This window comes from Pararge aegeria, chromosome 10, assembly GCF_905163445.1.
Source record: "Pararge aegeria chromosome 10, ilParAegt1.1, whole genome shotgun sequence".
Taxonomy (NCBI): Eukaryota; Metazoa; Arthropoda; class Insecta; order Lepidoptera; family Nymphalidae; genus Pararge; species Pararge aegeria.
The window spans coordinates 1,666,069-1,682,257 of record NC_053189.1 but is presented as its reverse complement, the minus strand read 5'-3'; the positions used below and the strand labels follow the sequence as shown (position 1 = coordinate 1,682,257).

Here is a 16,189-nt window from a genome sequence, read left to right as displayed (position 1 = left end):
ACATATGTTTACATAATTGTAAAGGGGTGGTGATAAATTCGTTCGCCAACTTAAACCTAAAGCTAGGAGGGTTCCAAACGCGCCCTGGTCTAAGAAGAGCCCACAACAAACTAAGCCGGGTTTTTAATTTTCAACTTATCATCAGCGGGGTTAGCACGGGCAGGATACAAAAATTATATCCCCTGACAAGGATTAGATAAACGTGTTCACCTACTAAAGCACGGGAACATGGAATAGGGGAAGTTTACCCCCGGTTTTTTATTACGCATATATTATTTGGATATTATTTCCACTTGTGGCCAGTGCTCTGACAGTTGATAAAGCTGTGGGAGTGAAATTTACAGGTGCAGTTGGCAATCTACTGAGTCCATCAAAAAAACGAGAACGGAAGTCGCGGGCAGCAGCTAGTACACAAATAAAAAGATAAATAAATAAATTTCCGAACTGTTTCCCGTTCCAATCCGTGGCCACTCGTGAACAAACAGCTTTTATACAATTCCCGCTGAGTTGTGAGTTTGGAGGAACAATACCTAACAACTTTTAATGGCGCCACGGGGCATACTGTTTCGTGCTTTTTGGACACTCTCCAGTTGAGTTGCGGACGAGTGCTCGTTACCTATGAATATTATTATATTTTGCTCATAAAGTATACACCAAACAGCATTTCCAATATAAATGTAAGAGACGAAGATCGTCGGGGGAAGTACTAGAAGCATGGGCAAGAGACAATTATATCCCGGGGAAAGGATAAAAAAATATCTTCTCCCACAGCTTTATCAACTCTCAGAGCGTTGACACAAAAGTGGAAATTATCCCATCAGACCAGACCAGATAAAATGAATATTATGAATAGTAAATGAATATAATAATAGATATTATGAATTCTCAACTTGCCTCCGCTGAGGAACGAAGCCGAGACCCCCAAGACACACAGTGCCTACCACTGCGCTAATGTGGTCGTCAAATCCTCGAACCATAGAGCATTAAACAATATATTCAATTTAATATCCATTATTCTGAAATGTGAGAGATGAAAGCGGAGCCGGCTGCTTCCAAGAAACCTTGTCGTTGAGAAATAAAATTGTTTCGTGACCTCGATGCAATAAATGTTTTTTAACACATTCTTAAAACTAATGTTACAGTAATACAACGTAGTTTTTATCATTGACAGCTCCTTTAATCTATCAGATCGACAGTCATTATCTACCCATCACCGGCCCAGTACAAGGCACGGGTCGCCTCAAAGAGAAGGGTTTAAGCATAGTCCACCACGCTGGCCAAGTGCGGGTTGGTAGAACTCACACGCCTGCGAGACCGTTACAGGGAGTTTTTAGGCTTGCAGTTTCCCGCACTATGTTTTCTTTCACCGTTAAAACAGAAAATATTTTAATTGCTTAAATTGAAAATGGACATAACTCCGAAAAGTTACATTCGCGATTTTAGTTAAAAATATTGTTTTATATATATTTATTTAAGTAATGATATAAAGAGAAAAAAAGAAGCGATAAGGCCGCCAAATTACATACGTTGTTTTGTTATACTTTTCTTTTTTATGTACTTTTTGTGGTGTGCAATAAAAGTATATTCATATTCATTAATTCGCGTGCCGGGAATCAAACTCGGTTCCCGCGAAAAGACAGAAGCCCTAACCACCAGGCTATCACCGCTTCGTGTACTTACAGATGTAACTCTAAGCGGTATTCAAAATAATTGAAGTTTACTACTTCAGTAACAAAACATTATTTGCTGCATTTAGAAATTTTGGAAGCAGCTTATCAAATTAGCTACCTATTCGAATATATTTTCTTATGCAATTAATATAAATGATACCGTCACCGCAACGCGCCCTTTACACTTGATATGGGATGCTTCCTAAACACCAAACTATTAATTTAATTTCCTAATTTTTTTTACAAATGAATAGTAGACATTGAATGGATTAACTAAATCACAATGCAAACAAATCACAATCAAGCAAGGAATAAATAATAAAAAATAATATTATAAATGCGAAAGTTTCTAAGGATGGATATGTATGTATGTATGTATGTATGTATCAACTAAAATAATGACAACTTACCAATTCATTATACCACGTAAAACTAGTAGGTATAGCAAGCCACGATGATTATGATGTTAGCATCAGATCTATTCTAGCTTCTCGATTGACTCATACGCGAACGAAGTCGCGAGGGTCCGCTAGTATATAGATATATTGTTTGAAGATACATAATGCAAATAAGCATACATGTTAAATTCAAATTCAAAATTCAAAATTCATTTATTTCAAGTAGGCCTAATATAAGCACTTTTGAAACGTCAAGTCTGTCTGTGTGTAGTGACTCTACCACCGGTTCGGAAGGCAGATTCTACCGAGAAGAATGCGGCAAGAAACTCAGCAGTTGCTCTTTTCCAACATTAACAATTTACATTTTACATTTCAAAATTCATTTTTCTATCTTGTGAGAGATGAAAGCGGAGCCGGATGCTTCCAAGCAACCTTGTCATTAAGAAATTCATCAATTGTATAATAACCTCGCTGTCATAAATGTGTTTTAAGACATTCTTTAAACTTATGCATTGGTAGGTCCAAAATTACCTATTATAGGAATCATATTATAAAAGCGTATACTCAGTCCCACAAATGACTTCTCCACCTTTCGCAGACGATATGCAGATGTCACTAATTTATGACCATTTCTTGTAAGTATACTGTTTATAATTTATATCCACTTTTTGTTTATACAGACTAATATGTTGTCTTACAAATACTATATTATTATAAATATATTGTGAGGCTACCGTGAAAAATTTAAAGAAATAAGTATCCTTAAATTATTCACGGAGGGATTCACGTGATTTAAGTTTATATATTGACCGTTAAATATAAAATAATATATATATAATCACTATGTAAACAAACTCACCCTTTTATTTTGACCATTTCCTTCCGCAACCTAATCCCTGTTTCTTAATGTATCTTTTCCTTATCCCACTATATTTTTATGACAGCTCGGGATATAAAGATATGATGCATTGGCGAGTGGGGCTCGAAGCCGTATTTTAATGTCCGCCTATTCTCCGCTGCGCGATTAGTCATTTTCGGGCAAGCCGTTACAACCCGCCCGCTGACCTCAGGCCTTCTGTTTTGTCACTAAATCACAATAATACAAATGTTACAAGTACGACTGTCTCTCACATACCCCGCAAATACGAATATTATAAATGTTTGTTTGTTTGTTTGTTCTAGTTGTAGGTAGCAAACAATCGTCTTCTGTTTTAGCATAGAGTAAGTTGACTGGATGGAGAGTAACACAGGCTACTTTCTATCCCAGAAAAATTTAAAAATCCCAGTAAAAAACCGTAATAAATGTTGACAAAGAACGTGGGCAACAGCTCGTAATACAATCATCACCATCATCATCATATCAACCAATTACTGGCCAACTACAAAGCACAGGTCTCCTCCCACAATGAGAAGGGGTTAAGGCCGTAGTCCACCTCACTGGTCCTGTGTGGATTGGAGGACATCACACACCTTTGAGAAAATTATAGAGAATTGTTAGGTATGCAGGTTTAGTCACGATGTTTTTTTTCAACGTTTAAGCTAGTTATATTTTGGTTAAAACGCACGTAATTTAGAAAATAATGGAATAATATTAAATTATAGACTAATACAATAAAATTGAATATTTTTTCTCTTTTATCCGCACTGGGTAAGCGTTGCGCTGGACTACGCCCTAAACCCTTCTCACAGTGGGTGGACCCGTGGCGCGGGCCGGTAATTGGGTTGTTAAAATGATGATGAGAAGTAGCGGGATCCAGCTAGTACACTATAATTTAAAGTTAAGCGGAAGGTTTAAGTTTAAGCGTTAAGCGAAAACTATTTTTGCTAGACTCATTACTGTTAAGCGGTATACATTTGGTCATTAGTGAAATCGCTTTCTCACTATTACACGGTTGTGTCGGTGCTATCATAGGGCATGTAGTCTAAGAGTCAGCAGTCAAAAGTATTTTCAGGTGAAACCTCCGTGACGCAGCGATGTGTGATGGTGCTTATTGACTTACAGGAGGAAAATTCACTGAATTCAGTTCATTATAAAGTTTTTACCCAGGCGGTAAATTAAATCAAAATAAAAACTTTATATATTTAAATAAATTTAGATAGGCCTTTTATTTTAAATTTGTTGAGCTAGTGGGGATTATTATATTAGAAATCTTAACGTAAACCATGAGAGTTCCAATTGAGCCCACATCTAAGTCAACAACAAACCTAGCAGAGTATGTTAGGGGCAATTTCTATACTGTATCAAATCTAGTCTGCAAAAACTACTAGTAGTAGATATTTTTGAACACTTGCAAATCAACTATTATTTTTAAGTAACTATTATTCTAGAAGGTCAAGAAGTCCTATTTATAATAAAATTAAATAAACGAGAGACCGATAAATAATAATACAATAAAATTGAATAAGTTTTCTCTTTTATGAATTCACTAGATTTTGCCCGCGTTCTTCGTCCGTGTTTATTGCCATTTGTTCTTCTGGAATAAAAAGTAGCTTATGTTACTCTAAAGTTGAATGGTTGCTTCGTGAAGAAGAGCGTGAAGGAAGGGCAAACAAACAACTTTCATATTTGTAATATTAGTAAGGAACCTCATCATTACGAGACTTCTCAGTTTATTGCAGTTATTAGTTAAGCGGACTTATCACTATTACGCCACAATCTCACCGTCAACGAAATCCGTAAAAATTACATAACTATACATGTTATGTTAGTGGTAAATGGAAGAAAAATATAAATGCACAAATTAAATACCAAACCAAAAATGTTATTGTCTACATTGTCTTTTAAAAACGACCGCCGCCTCTTACACTATACCGACCCATACAACAGTGATGTAGCAAACTTTTGTTTGACAGTTAAGGTTAGGGGGATCGGTAATTAGTGGTTTGTAACTTTTTAATGCGACTTAGAAAAAAAATACTCAAATTAATTAACTAACCGTTTACTAAACTAAATTTTGAGTAATCGTTCTAGTTTATGATATAAACAGTAGAATATTAATATAAAGCGGTGATAAACGTAATCTTATAGAAAAGGCCTATTATAGTATTAAGGACTACGTCAACGATAAAAATGCTTGGGTGTAAATTATTGCTCTAACCAGGTTGCTTCTTTAATTAGTTTTTAAAGGACAATGTGAGATGGTGATAACAAAAAAAAAATAACAGCCGGCTAAGTTTGTTGAGGGCTTATTCTTAGACCAGGGCGCGTTTGGAACCCTCGTAGGTTTAGTTTTAAGTTGAACGAATTTATTTATCGCCATCAACTCACTTCTATGTCATATTTTACATGTAAAGTACGCATCAAAAGTGCCATCTATGTGCCTATTAGAATAAAGAAATATTTGATAACCCAATGGTTAGGAATTCGGCCTCACTTTAGGGGAACCGTGTTCGATTCTCGACAAGCAACTATAGCTTTTTGAAGTTAAGTACAATTATAGCAATTCATACCCATTATTTATTATTGTGTAATCCTTAATATAATAAAATGATCTTACTATAAGCTTAAGTTTTAAAAAACTTTGAACTTATTGAAAGACAAAATATAAGATACCTAACCCAATATCAAACGTAATTTTTTGGCACGGGATTCGAACCAAGGACCCCGAGATCCGTAGTTCAACATGCCAACAATAATTCAATAAAGTAAATAGAGAAGATTGTGGGTTTAATATTAATCCATCAATATTATTTGCTCACACTCGTTCAGTAAATCCAACAACGAATGGGAGCAGCGATTCTTTTAACTGATAGCCAATTTGCCGCTTGATTCCTTTAAAAACATACAATACGGGGATAATTCTCCATGTAATGAACTCATCTTTCGTTCGGAACTGCATAAAGGTGTGTTCAGACGGGAAAAAAAGCAGTCGCGAATTGAGGATTTTCACAAAGCGACACATCCAACTTTTCAGCTATTTTTCTTCTTGCTGTATTTTTATGGCTAAAGACTTCATAACAAAGAATTAATCATTGAATTTATTTTGCAAATTAAAATATAAATTTATATTTAAATCTCATTTCCAAAGAATAAAACGAAATTTAGTTTATGAAATATCACTTAAATAAGATGTATCGTTTTGTGAAAACGCTCCTCAATTTAGACATTAAAGCCCGTTTTCACTTATAATGAACAAGGCAATGCCTAAGTAAGGAGCACCTAGGAGTTTCCTAGGTCTTATTTAACCTCAGTCAGTCCGTTAAATTAAACCCATACCCCAAATTAATATTTATTTATTTTTTATTTATCCTCTTTATTTGCACACAAAATACAGAAGAAGAATAAAAAAAACATAGACAGAAGCAGTATATATAAGGCGGCCTTATCGCTTCGTAACGATCTCTTCCATCACGATAGTCACGACGGGACTCGCACACTCAATTCACACAATTCTTACAATTATATGTTTCTTAGATAGATGCATTTTTTTACACAGTTATAACCTCAAGCCAATAGAATGCCTTCCATAAGTAGGTCAAACAAAAGAGTAATGGACCCCGACGCCAACATTTACAGTCGCATGGTATAACTATGTTATCTGAAACAGCCCTAACATCAGAATTGTCGACCCGTCCGGCTCGATTTCACGCCTGACTACACTCCGTACAGGAAAACTACCTCCAATGCGGTGTTGTTTAAAAATACAAATGTACAGGTGTATTGTACGGGCGAAAAATTGTTACATATGTTTTTCGATAGGAAAGATCTACTGGCGCCCGGGCCAGTCAGGCGGTGTGATGCTCTCATAAAAAAAAGTTATTTGATTAGCTATCCAAATAAATTTTCTTCACTTCTTATATTCAGAATTTAATGTAAAAAAACTGTTTCCAAGATATCAGCTGGAATTTCACAATATAATTTTTTTTTTTAGAGAGAATGTTTATATTCAAGAAAATTCCTTTAAATTTAAGGCGTCCAAATAATTTTCTTCATTTATTATTATTCAGAATTAAATGTACGAAAACCCCTTTTAAGATATTAAAAGGAATTTCCCAATTTTTTAATTTGGGCTGTAATTTTCGAAGGCCAACTCAAAAGAAAGTCAAGATTATTTTCACTTTTTTTTCTCTCGGGATGTCATTCCCCTTTATTTCTTTTTCTTCTTTATTCTTCAGCCGCTTTTCTAGAGAAGATCGCTTCAAGAGATAAAGCCTTTATGCGTATATAATTTTATTTTTGTCTTTGCTAGCCTTGTTTTTCTTTTACTATACGAAAATAATTCTTCTTTCGTCCTTAACGCCCAGTGATGCTTAAAGCCGAGACAACTATTCAAAACCAAATGCTTCCGGAGGTAAGAAGGTGCGATTTTCGACGGCCTTCAATAAAAAGTCTTATCTTAAAAATAGAACTTTCTGCAATGATTGTGGTACAGTACACGTTGTATTGGTCTTGATTCTCTTCTACATTAAAATGGTAAAAAGTTTACCTCAGTGATACAGTAACAATGTGAATTTGCAGCTAAGGGCTAACCTGTGTTGGAATTTAAAAAAAGTATTTTAAAGTATACTAAATTCATCAGAACAAAACAAAACTGAGTAAGTTATAAATTCTTATCCAATTTAAAACATCTGAAAATACAGAAAAAGGAAACCGTAAAGAGAATCTTCATCAGTTATTGGATTGTTATTTCTTCCTGTTTACATAACTTACTTTGAAGTATGATTCTTGAGGCGTGCTTTTCCCTAAGCTTTTACGTTTCTTGCAATTTGGAGAGTAAATATTCTTAGGTATTTATCCTAGAAGATAATTTTATTTTTAGTTACCGACTGCTGTAAGAGTCTTTTAATTTGGGATCTCAATATTGGCTGTTAATATTCAGTAAGGAAGTGGTAGCCTTACAGAGTTAATATATTAGTATCGTCCAAATGATAATAAGACCTTTTGGGTATCAGATGGTACTGAGATTTGATAAGTAACATACTGTAACTTTGTGGGTAGGTTTTGCAGACCTGCGTTTATTTTTACCCGGCTGCCCCAAAAATAAGAGTATGTTTTTCATGTGAATGTATGGATGTCTCCTGTATTCTTGAAGCTAAACAGTCCTTTGAAAGTGTCAAGCCTCATGTGCCCATAATCACACCAGCAACCACACCATGACTAGCAGCCTTACAATAATGCTGCTTAACACTTTCAAAGGACTATTTAGCTTCAAGAATACAGGAGACATACATTAATTCACATGAAAAACAAACTCATTTTTCTGGGGCAGCCGGGTAAATATAAACTCAGTTCTGCAAAACCTTCCCAGAAAGTTATAGGATGGTTTTTATCAAATCTCAGTACCATCTGGTACCCAGAAGGTCTTATTATCATTTTGTCAATATATTAACTCTGTGGTAAGGCTACCACTTCCTTACTGAATATTACCCGTCAATATTGAGATCCCCAAATTAAAAGACTTACAGCTTTACAATAATGCTGCTTAGCGACAGAAATAAGCATTTCGGTAGTACTTCCCCGGACAAGCTCTATCACAAAAAGCTTAAATATTACCATACTCTAAGCACTTTATCCCTCTCAACTATGAGAGAACCCCAGCAATAGTTATTAATTTACCCCATGATGATGATAAACTACCAAGGAAACAGTAATTAGTAAGAGGTAGAAGGCGACATCGCCTTTGTTATTAAACAGTATAAAGCGTGCCGTCAGACCAATTTCACGGTTCCAAGACTTGCCTCTGGACAAAGAGCTTTGAGGCTTGAGCGTGGATGAAGCAAAATACTTTTCACCTCACTAGCTCAAAAATTACTCCTTTGTCGCTTAAAACCAGTGAGCAAAAGTCAACTTAGTTCACTCATCGAAAGATTGATTTGAATTTAGAACGATGCGAATTTCGAATTCTAATAATTTCGTTAAACCTCTACATGGTTCCAAAGTAAACATTATATCTTACGTTTACTTTGTAGTCATTCATCTTACATTGTATCTAAATGTACAATGTACTCGTAGTTTACAATAATTCGAGTTCCAAAATATTATTTGAAATTGATCAATAATTGCATTCCTAATATTTTCCTTTTTTTTTCTTTTTCACACTACTCTTTAAAGCTTATGGTTTGTCATGATTTGAATAAAGAAACATACTGCATTCGAATCGTATTTGAACAAATTTCTGTTCGTTCTGACAACGCTATCTTGCTTTGGTGAATTAGGAATGCTTATCACCTCGCATTACACGCGAACTACAGAGTACATAGAGTATAGTTAAATAAAAATTCCCTCCATTCTAAAAAAATGTGGTACTATCTGTTAATTCATTATATATTCCCGTAAGGATTCAAACGTGAGACCTCCCATTTACAAAACCACAAGCCTCACCACTTAGCCGGGGAGGTCGACAAATCGGCCATAGTGTATACTGCAGTATCCCACAATAACCACTCTCGTTGCGAAACGTAGGTATAATACTCTGTGCGTGCCGTCAATCCAATTTCACGGCTTCGGGACTCGCCTTTGGACAAAGTCCTTTGAGCGACGGAAATATTTTTTCCTTATTGAATGTGAACAGAATTAAAAGACTAGTTTTCCATGGAAAATTTTCACCGGATACCTGACGGGAATTTTGAATTTTCTCGCTAGGTACATTTTTACGTAACGTCTAATGCTTACTAAGTCTTTAAGACCAAAGTTAGTATTTTCTAAATTCAAATTTTTTTGTTCTTCCTTAACGCCCTAACTAAGACACCAGTCTGAAGTTGATTGGTTGCTGAGTAATTTTAAAGTTTTTTAAAATTAAAAAATAGGCATTCAGTTAATTGAAAAGACGGAAAGAAGCATGGGCTTTTTGATTTCAGGAAAACAAACGGTTCCCACTGGATTTGCTAAAAACTGTAATAAATGTGGTTGAAGAACGCGGACAACAGCTGGTATGGGAATATTATAATATTCTTTCTTGATAAATGGACTCCAAATATATAGAAATATAGAATAGGCATATTCTAGGCAAGGGCACTTCACCTCAGGCTGCATCATCGCTTACCATCAGCTGTGATTGCAGTCAAGCGCTTGTCTATAAACATTAAAAAAAAAAAGACAAATGCCCATTTATCTTTTTTTTTTAATGATATAGACGAAAAAAAAAATCCATTTCAATTCGAACCAGTAGTTCCGTAGGTTGTGCATTCAACCAAACATACTCTTCAGCTTTATAACATTCCTGTAGATTAAAGTATTGTGACCCAAAAATATATTACATACACATGAATGAAAAGAAATGTTACACAGTTGATATCCTATTGACACGCGAGAAAGCGTTTTGCTAACTCGTTTTAATGTGCATAGCGAAGATCGGAAACGCCCTACCTTTCCTTTTTCCGTCTTCCGCTTTCTCATTCTTCCATATTTCAGATGATATATGAACTTGGATCCAAGCATTGGGAGAAAAACAAGATGCCTTTATTTCCAACATACAATTTAATAAGAATGATCCGCAGAACAACCAGAGTTACCGTCATAAATCAAAGAGTCGCGAAGCTAAAGTGGGTATGGGTGGGGCATATGGCTCGAAGAACCGATGGACGTTTGGGTTCAAAAGTGCTGGAGTCCGGTTCGACCACACACAGGTAAACGCAGCGTTGGTAGAGCCCCGACGGGGAGGGGCCGTTGGACCCACGCGGCACAAGACAGTGGTATTTGGATCTCCCTACAAAATACCTATGTGTAGCAGTCCATTGGTTGACATGATGACGATGAAATTAAAAAAAAAATTCTGAACTTTCTCTAGTCTGCTATAGTCTTGGCTACCTCTGTACCAATAAAATAGTTACCAATAGAAAACAAATAGCTACATCTACCTAACTGCCAATACAAAAAAAAGAGCCTTTCTACTACAAAGTCTTTGTTCCGAGGCGTTCCGGTGTGAGGTAGCATAGACATCAATTAGAGGTATTGGTTTAATATTATAATTGCCACACCCTTACAAGATTAGCCAGCTACCATCTTAGGCTTACCAGACGGTGAGATTGCAGTCAAGAGCTAACTAAGTAAGTACCAGTTTTTGGGGTAGTAAACCCCTCTGTCCAAAAATCCCCAATCCAAGGTCACACGGGCCGTGCCGATGGATGAATGGCTGATGGGTTATTCAGTCTTAAACGGAGTCTCCTCGAAACCGGGGCAAATCGAGGTAGTTTCTTGCCCTTCGGGTCTCATGCGGGGCTCTGAGGCCTTGCGACAGATTATTTCCCTAGCTACTCGTGGGACTTGCATGGATATTAACATGTTAAACCAATCACCTTCCTCCTTCAACCTCTGGTCAATCAAACAAGGAGCAGAGGAGAAAGACCGACTCAGCACCAACTGGTACTTACACGTCTATGGACTCTGCAAAAACTGTATAACTGTATATAACACAACCAGAAGATGGTAAACTTCTTCCAGCAAGGAAAGTGCTGCTATTCCTGGCAGCGACCAATTCTTGCTGGGAGATCTAGACAGTAGTGTCACAATAGATCGTAGCCAGTCGACGTGACACCAGGGACCAGGCGAACCTGACCCGCAAGCAGAAGAAGAAGAAGTAAGTACAAACTTGTAATTCGCTTCTGTCGGCTAGTTTTTTTTTATTCCACTACCTACTAGTTAGCCGTTAGTGAGTCTAAGATGGTAGCAAACTAGCTTTTTTTTTGGCGTGGTGGAATACTTTATTGCTCTCTCCGACCCTTGGGCAGGACGGAGGATATGTGGGACTCTAAAGAGGGTAAACCCAAAATAAAAACTCCCGAACGTCTACCAAACACCCCTACCGATTGCTGGGACTCCCGTGCTAACGGGATCAGTACTGGTTGAACCCCCCCTCAGACCGTAGAGAGGTTTGTGTAATGACGGGTAGCTAGCCCAATAGCTACCCGCCTCATCCCAAGAGAAGCTGGCGAGCGGCAGATTGCCGCCGTCGTCTTCCCACCCGTCTACGCCGCAGCGGTAGCAAGCTAGCCTAGCATTTATATTAAGGTTTATATAATCCGTCCAATTTTTCGTCGGTAAGGTAGCTAGATGACCGCACCTAGCACCGCACTTATATGTACTGGTATACATAACATGTACCACAGAATTGGCACCAGTGTCTAGCTTTTTCAGGTGCATGTTTGTATAGAAATTAAACTTAACAAAATTAACTTGGAAAATGAAGGAAGCGTACGCGGCCGAAGGCGCGAGGTACCGCTAGTGTAAAGTGATGTATTATTGCAACATTTTCAAGAAATACAACAATGCTATCGATATCAATTTCCCAAACGTCCTTGATACATTTTTAGGCACTCCAAAGAATCTGATAAGGTTATTTCCACCATAATAAACCGGTAAGTGAAACGTCACTCCGCCAATATTTACTTTTTGATAGTCTTCAATTTTATCTGTGTTATGATGTCTAGTACACTCGAGCGCACAGTGATTTTTTTCTTCAAATCATCCACAATGGTGAATTTAATGTTTTTTTAAACAGTTAATTAGTTTGGGGTCAGAAAAAATCATAATTACAAATTTATTTCACGTTATTATTCAAGGTTCTGATTATAAGCACGTGCATCTTATTTCGAATGTAAGGCGAGTTGCGGCGAAGTTATCAATTCAATCATCGTTGTTTCATTCAGCATAAAACATATTTGAATCGGTAGGTACTTAAATTAATCATTTTTTCTTCTTTAATTACCAAAGATCGTCGGGTATTTGACTGGAGCATTCAACTGTATATTACAAGCGATCTCTTCACAGTTGATAGGTATACCCGTAAATAATCGTTTTGACGAAGTTGAATAACTTAAATTATACTAAGTTCATGAGCATTCTAAGAGATGGCGCTGATTCAGTTGTGAGTTGAATTATTGGTGTTTGACAACCTCCTGTCGCAGCGGTTAGATCTGTGTTTGGACCATCACAACCAGGTGGGATTGTGATCCAGGTTGTAGCGGAATAAAAAATTATGATAGTTTAACCGCTTAAAAGTGTTAAGTGTTTAAACAAAATATTGCACTCGCAGTTATTTGACTAGTTTCCTTCCCGGATAAATAAAAAGTTCCTGCATAAAACACTACGTGATATAGCGCAGTCTAATAGCGCAACAGTGCTGCCAAGAAAAATAATTTCCGCCACTTTATATAAATTTCAACGGTTATACGGTTATTACACTACAGGAAGAGAATACTAGAATTTTAAGGGAAATAAAACACGAGTTAAACAGCTAGTAAAAACTTGGCAACGTCTTTATGTGGCGACGTCACGTATAATGTTACACGAATATACATTACAACTGACGGCCTTACACCTACGGGCGTGTTGGCCACTTGCCACGCTTTTTTATCTAATATGGGTTATAAATTACGCTGTCGAGTGTACTTTAGGTTACTTCGTCCGATTTTCTAAGCCAAGGAGCGGTGACAAAATATTACTGGAGTATTTATAGTTCCAGTCACTTTGGTCAAGTCGTTCGTTTTAATTTAGGCCTTACTTTAGCCAAATATTTACTTTTATAGTAATAGAGAAAATAAATATTGTATACCTCGATGGTCTTTTCATGCATTTTTTAATATCGTATCACTCGATCTCTGTTTAGGCCAAAATAATTAGGTATTGTGTTTTCTCACAACGGCAAAAGACGACAAGATATTGTTAGTCCCAATTTGGAGTTGGGAGATTGAAGTTGACCCACCTCCCGATCTTGCAGATCTCGTTAATCTAAGAAGCCCGCATACTCACACTGTAGCAGAGCGGCGGGTTTATCAACCTCACGGCGCAGTAGCTGTAGTTTGTGGAAGTGGTAAAATAATCCTTTAATACAATTAGTTAGTTCTATAAAATTTTAAAGGTAAGCAATGCTTTTGTGCATATAGGACGTGCACGCCACTGATTACTGACATACAACTAAAAGGTTAGTCTACTGCTATTTTAGACCCATACACTTATCGCGTGATGAGATAGTATACAGTGGCTTATTTGTAAAGAAATTACAAAATAGCCGTTTCTTTTTACCCAGTGGTGGGATATTGAAACGCTGCCGATGATACTGTTGCAAAATTCGATAATATTTTGTTCATGACTGTACTACCTAACGGTACTTCTTATCAATATTATCTGCAAAAGTTCAACCTCATCGTACGTTAGTTCTATTGTGTACCGCGGCCTATCGTGGAAAATACAAATGAAAAAACAATGAACACCGCGCTTACATTATACTGTGCTCTCATTATTATAAGTGATACAAATTGCTTCTACGTTCAGAATACAAGCGACCACAAAGACTTTGATAGACAAGCGGTTATATTAAGGAAACTACAAAATTTGCAGGAACGCGATTCGAGAAATTCAACTCAAACTACGACGTGGAGCGAAATTCTGGCTGATGTTCTTGTGAAGGAAATGTTTTCATATAAGAAAGTTGATACCATAAAACACATAAGCAAACCGCCCGAGGAAACTACAAGTTTTTTGGTTAAAGCAGTCAGTCGTGTATTAGAGGCATACAAAATATATGTATTTGATAAAATGAGAAGTAATTATAGCGAGACTAAAGTAAATAAAGGAACTGATGACACTACAAGTAAAATTGGAATAATTAAAAATGAAACTGAAGCTATGAGTAATCCAAACGACGATGTAGAAATTATAGAACCGAAATATCATGGCAAATTGCAAGGAAATGGAAGTTTGGAATTTCCAGATAGTGTTAGTGATTGTGGGGATGGATTAATAAGGGATGAAGATGGGAATTGTGTTGAGCCGAAACATTCGAAGTTTGTTTTGTCTGTACCGTGGCAGTGTCCGATCGGTTATAGACCCGATTGGCTTGGTTATTGCAGAGTTTCGCTTTAATCTATGATTTTAAGTGCAGGATTATTCAGTAAAGTGTGGTTGTTAGATATTAAAATTACAATAATCATCAGTAGTCTATAACGGTTCACCTCTGGACTAAAGGCCTATGCCAAAAGGAGGGTATGTCTTTTCCATGCTCATTTAAAATTTTATGGGCAGACGAGCTGGTGATCGCCGTAGATAGTAGTCCCCCGTTTTTCTCACTTAGTCACCTCGTAAGACACCGTTGCGGGGAGAGGACGGATCGGTGACAACTGTATTCTGATCTGCCGTCACCATGCGGCAGGATTTAAAAAATATAAACCGACTTTACTGTAGCTAATGCAATGTTTTTATCTATACGGTAGAAGTTTATTGTATCCATTTATTTTGATTGAAAACCAAACGCGTAAACCGAATATGATAAAATTTCTATGAAAGCAATCTGAATGTATACCTTAAAACCTACTAAAAAAGAAAAATATAAATTGGTTTATAAGTAACGGAGTTCTGAGTTTAAAAACGGTTTTGTACATGTGTACCGAAAAAAATTTAGGTGTGCAGAATAAACCTGAAATTTTAAAACAAAAATGGTTTTATTTAATTATTTACTGTGCCCAACTGCAGTAGATCAAGTAAAAGCGTGTAAGAAAGCCTATATAGGCTTGCATTCATATATGACTATACTAATATTATCAAGAGGATTTTTTTTTTTGTTTGTTTGTACCGAATAGACTCCGAAAGCACTGATCTGATTTTAACCATTTTGTCGCCAAAAGAATGCTGAACTAACACGGAGTAACAAAGGCTATAATTTCTTTTCAATAAAATTGGAGATTTTTAAGAAAATGCTTCTACGTTATTAAAGTACCTACTTATGATTATTACCTACAAAAAAGCCCGCGAAGGAATAGATTAATTATTACAGCTAAGTCACAATGGCAGTTTTCTTGTTCTAAAATGTTATTAGAACTCCCGCAGAAACAAAAGTGGGTTATATTAGTATCGCAGTATCAATTCTTATTCAAATACATAGTTTTATCATCAATGGTATGAGTATAGGACTGAATTACTTTTTAATGTAGAAGTTATTGCGAGTATAAGAATTGAAGGACTACACCCAAAAAAATAGTTGTTTTTAAATCTACACTTAACTTTGAAAAAGTTCTTTTTAAAACTTTTTAAGACGGCTGATTGGCGCAGTGGGCAGTGACCCTGCTTTCTGAGTCCAAGGCCGTGGTCCCACAACTGGAAAATGTTTGTGTGATGAACTTTAATGTTTTTCAGTGTCTGGGTGTTTATATGTATATTGTAAGTATCTATGTATGTTATTCATAAAAATA

At 36.4% G+C, this 16,189-nt stretch overlaps 1 protein-coding gene across 1 annotated transcript; it reads left to right on the top strand.

Annotated features, from left to right (window-relative positions):
- Positions 1-14,162: 14,162 nt before the first annotated feature.
- Positions 14,163-15,431, top strand: LOC120626902. Its single transcript, XM_039894690.1, has one exon. It carries the CDS (start codon positions 14,208-14,210, stop codon positions 14,865-14,867), a length of 660 nt encoding a protein of 219 aa, XP_039750624.1. The 5' UTR covers positions 14,163-14,207; the 3' UTR covers positions 14,868-15,431.
- The last annotated feature ends 758 nt before the right edge of the window (positions 15,432-16,189 follow it).

What these genes read in the sequence shown, in the direction of transcription:
- LOC120626902 (XM_039894690.1), top strand. Translation starts at nt 14,208, where the DNA reads ATGAACACCGCGCTTACATTATACTGTGCTCTCATTATTATAAGTGAT.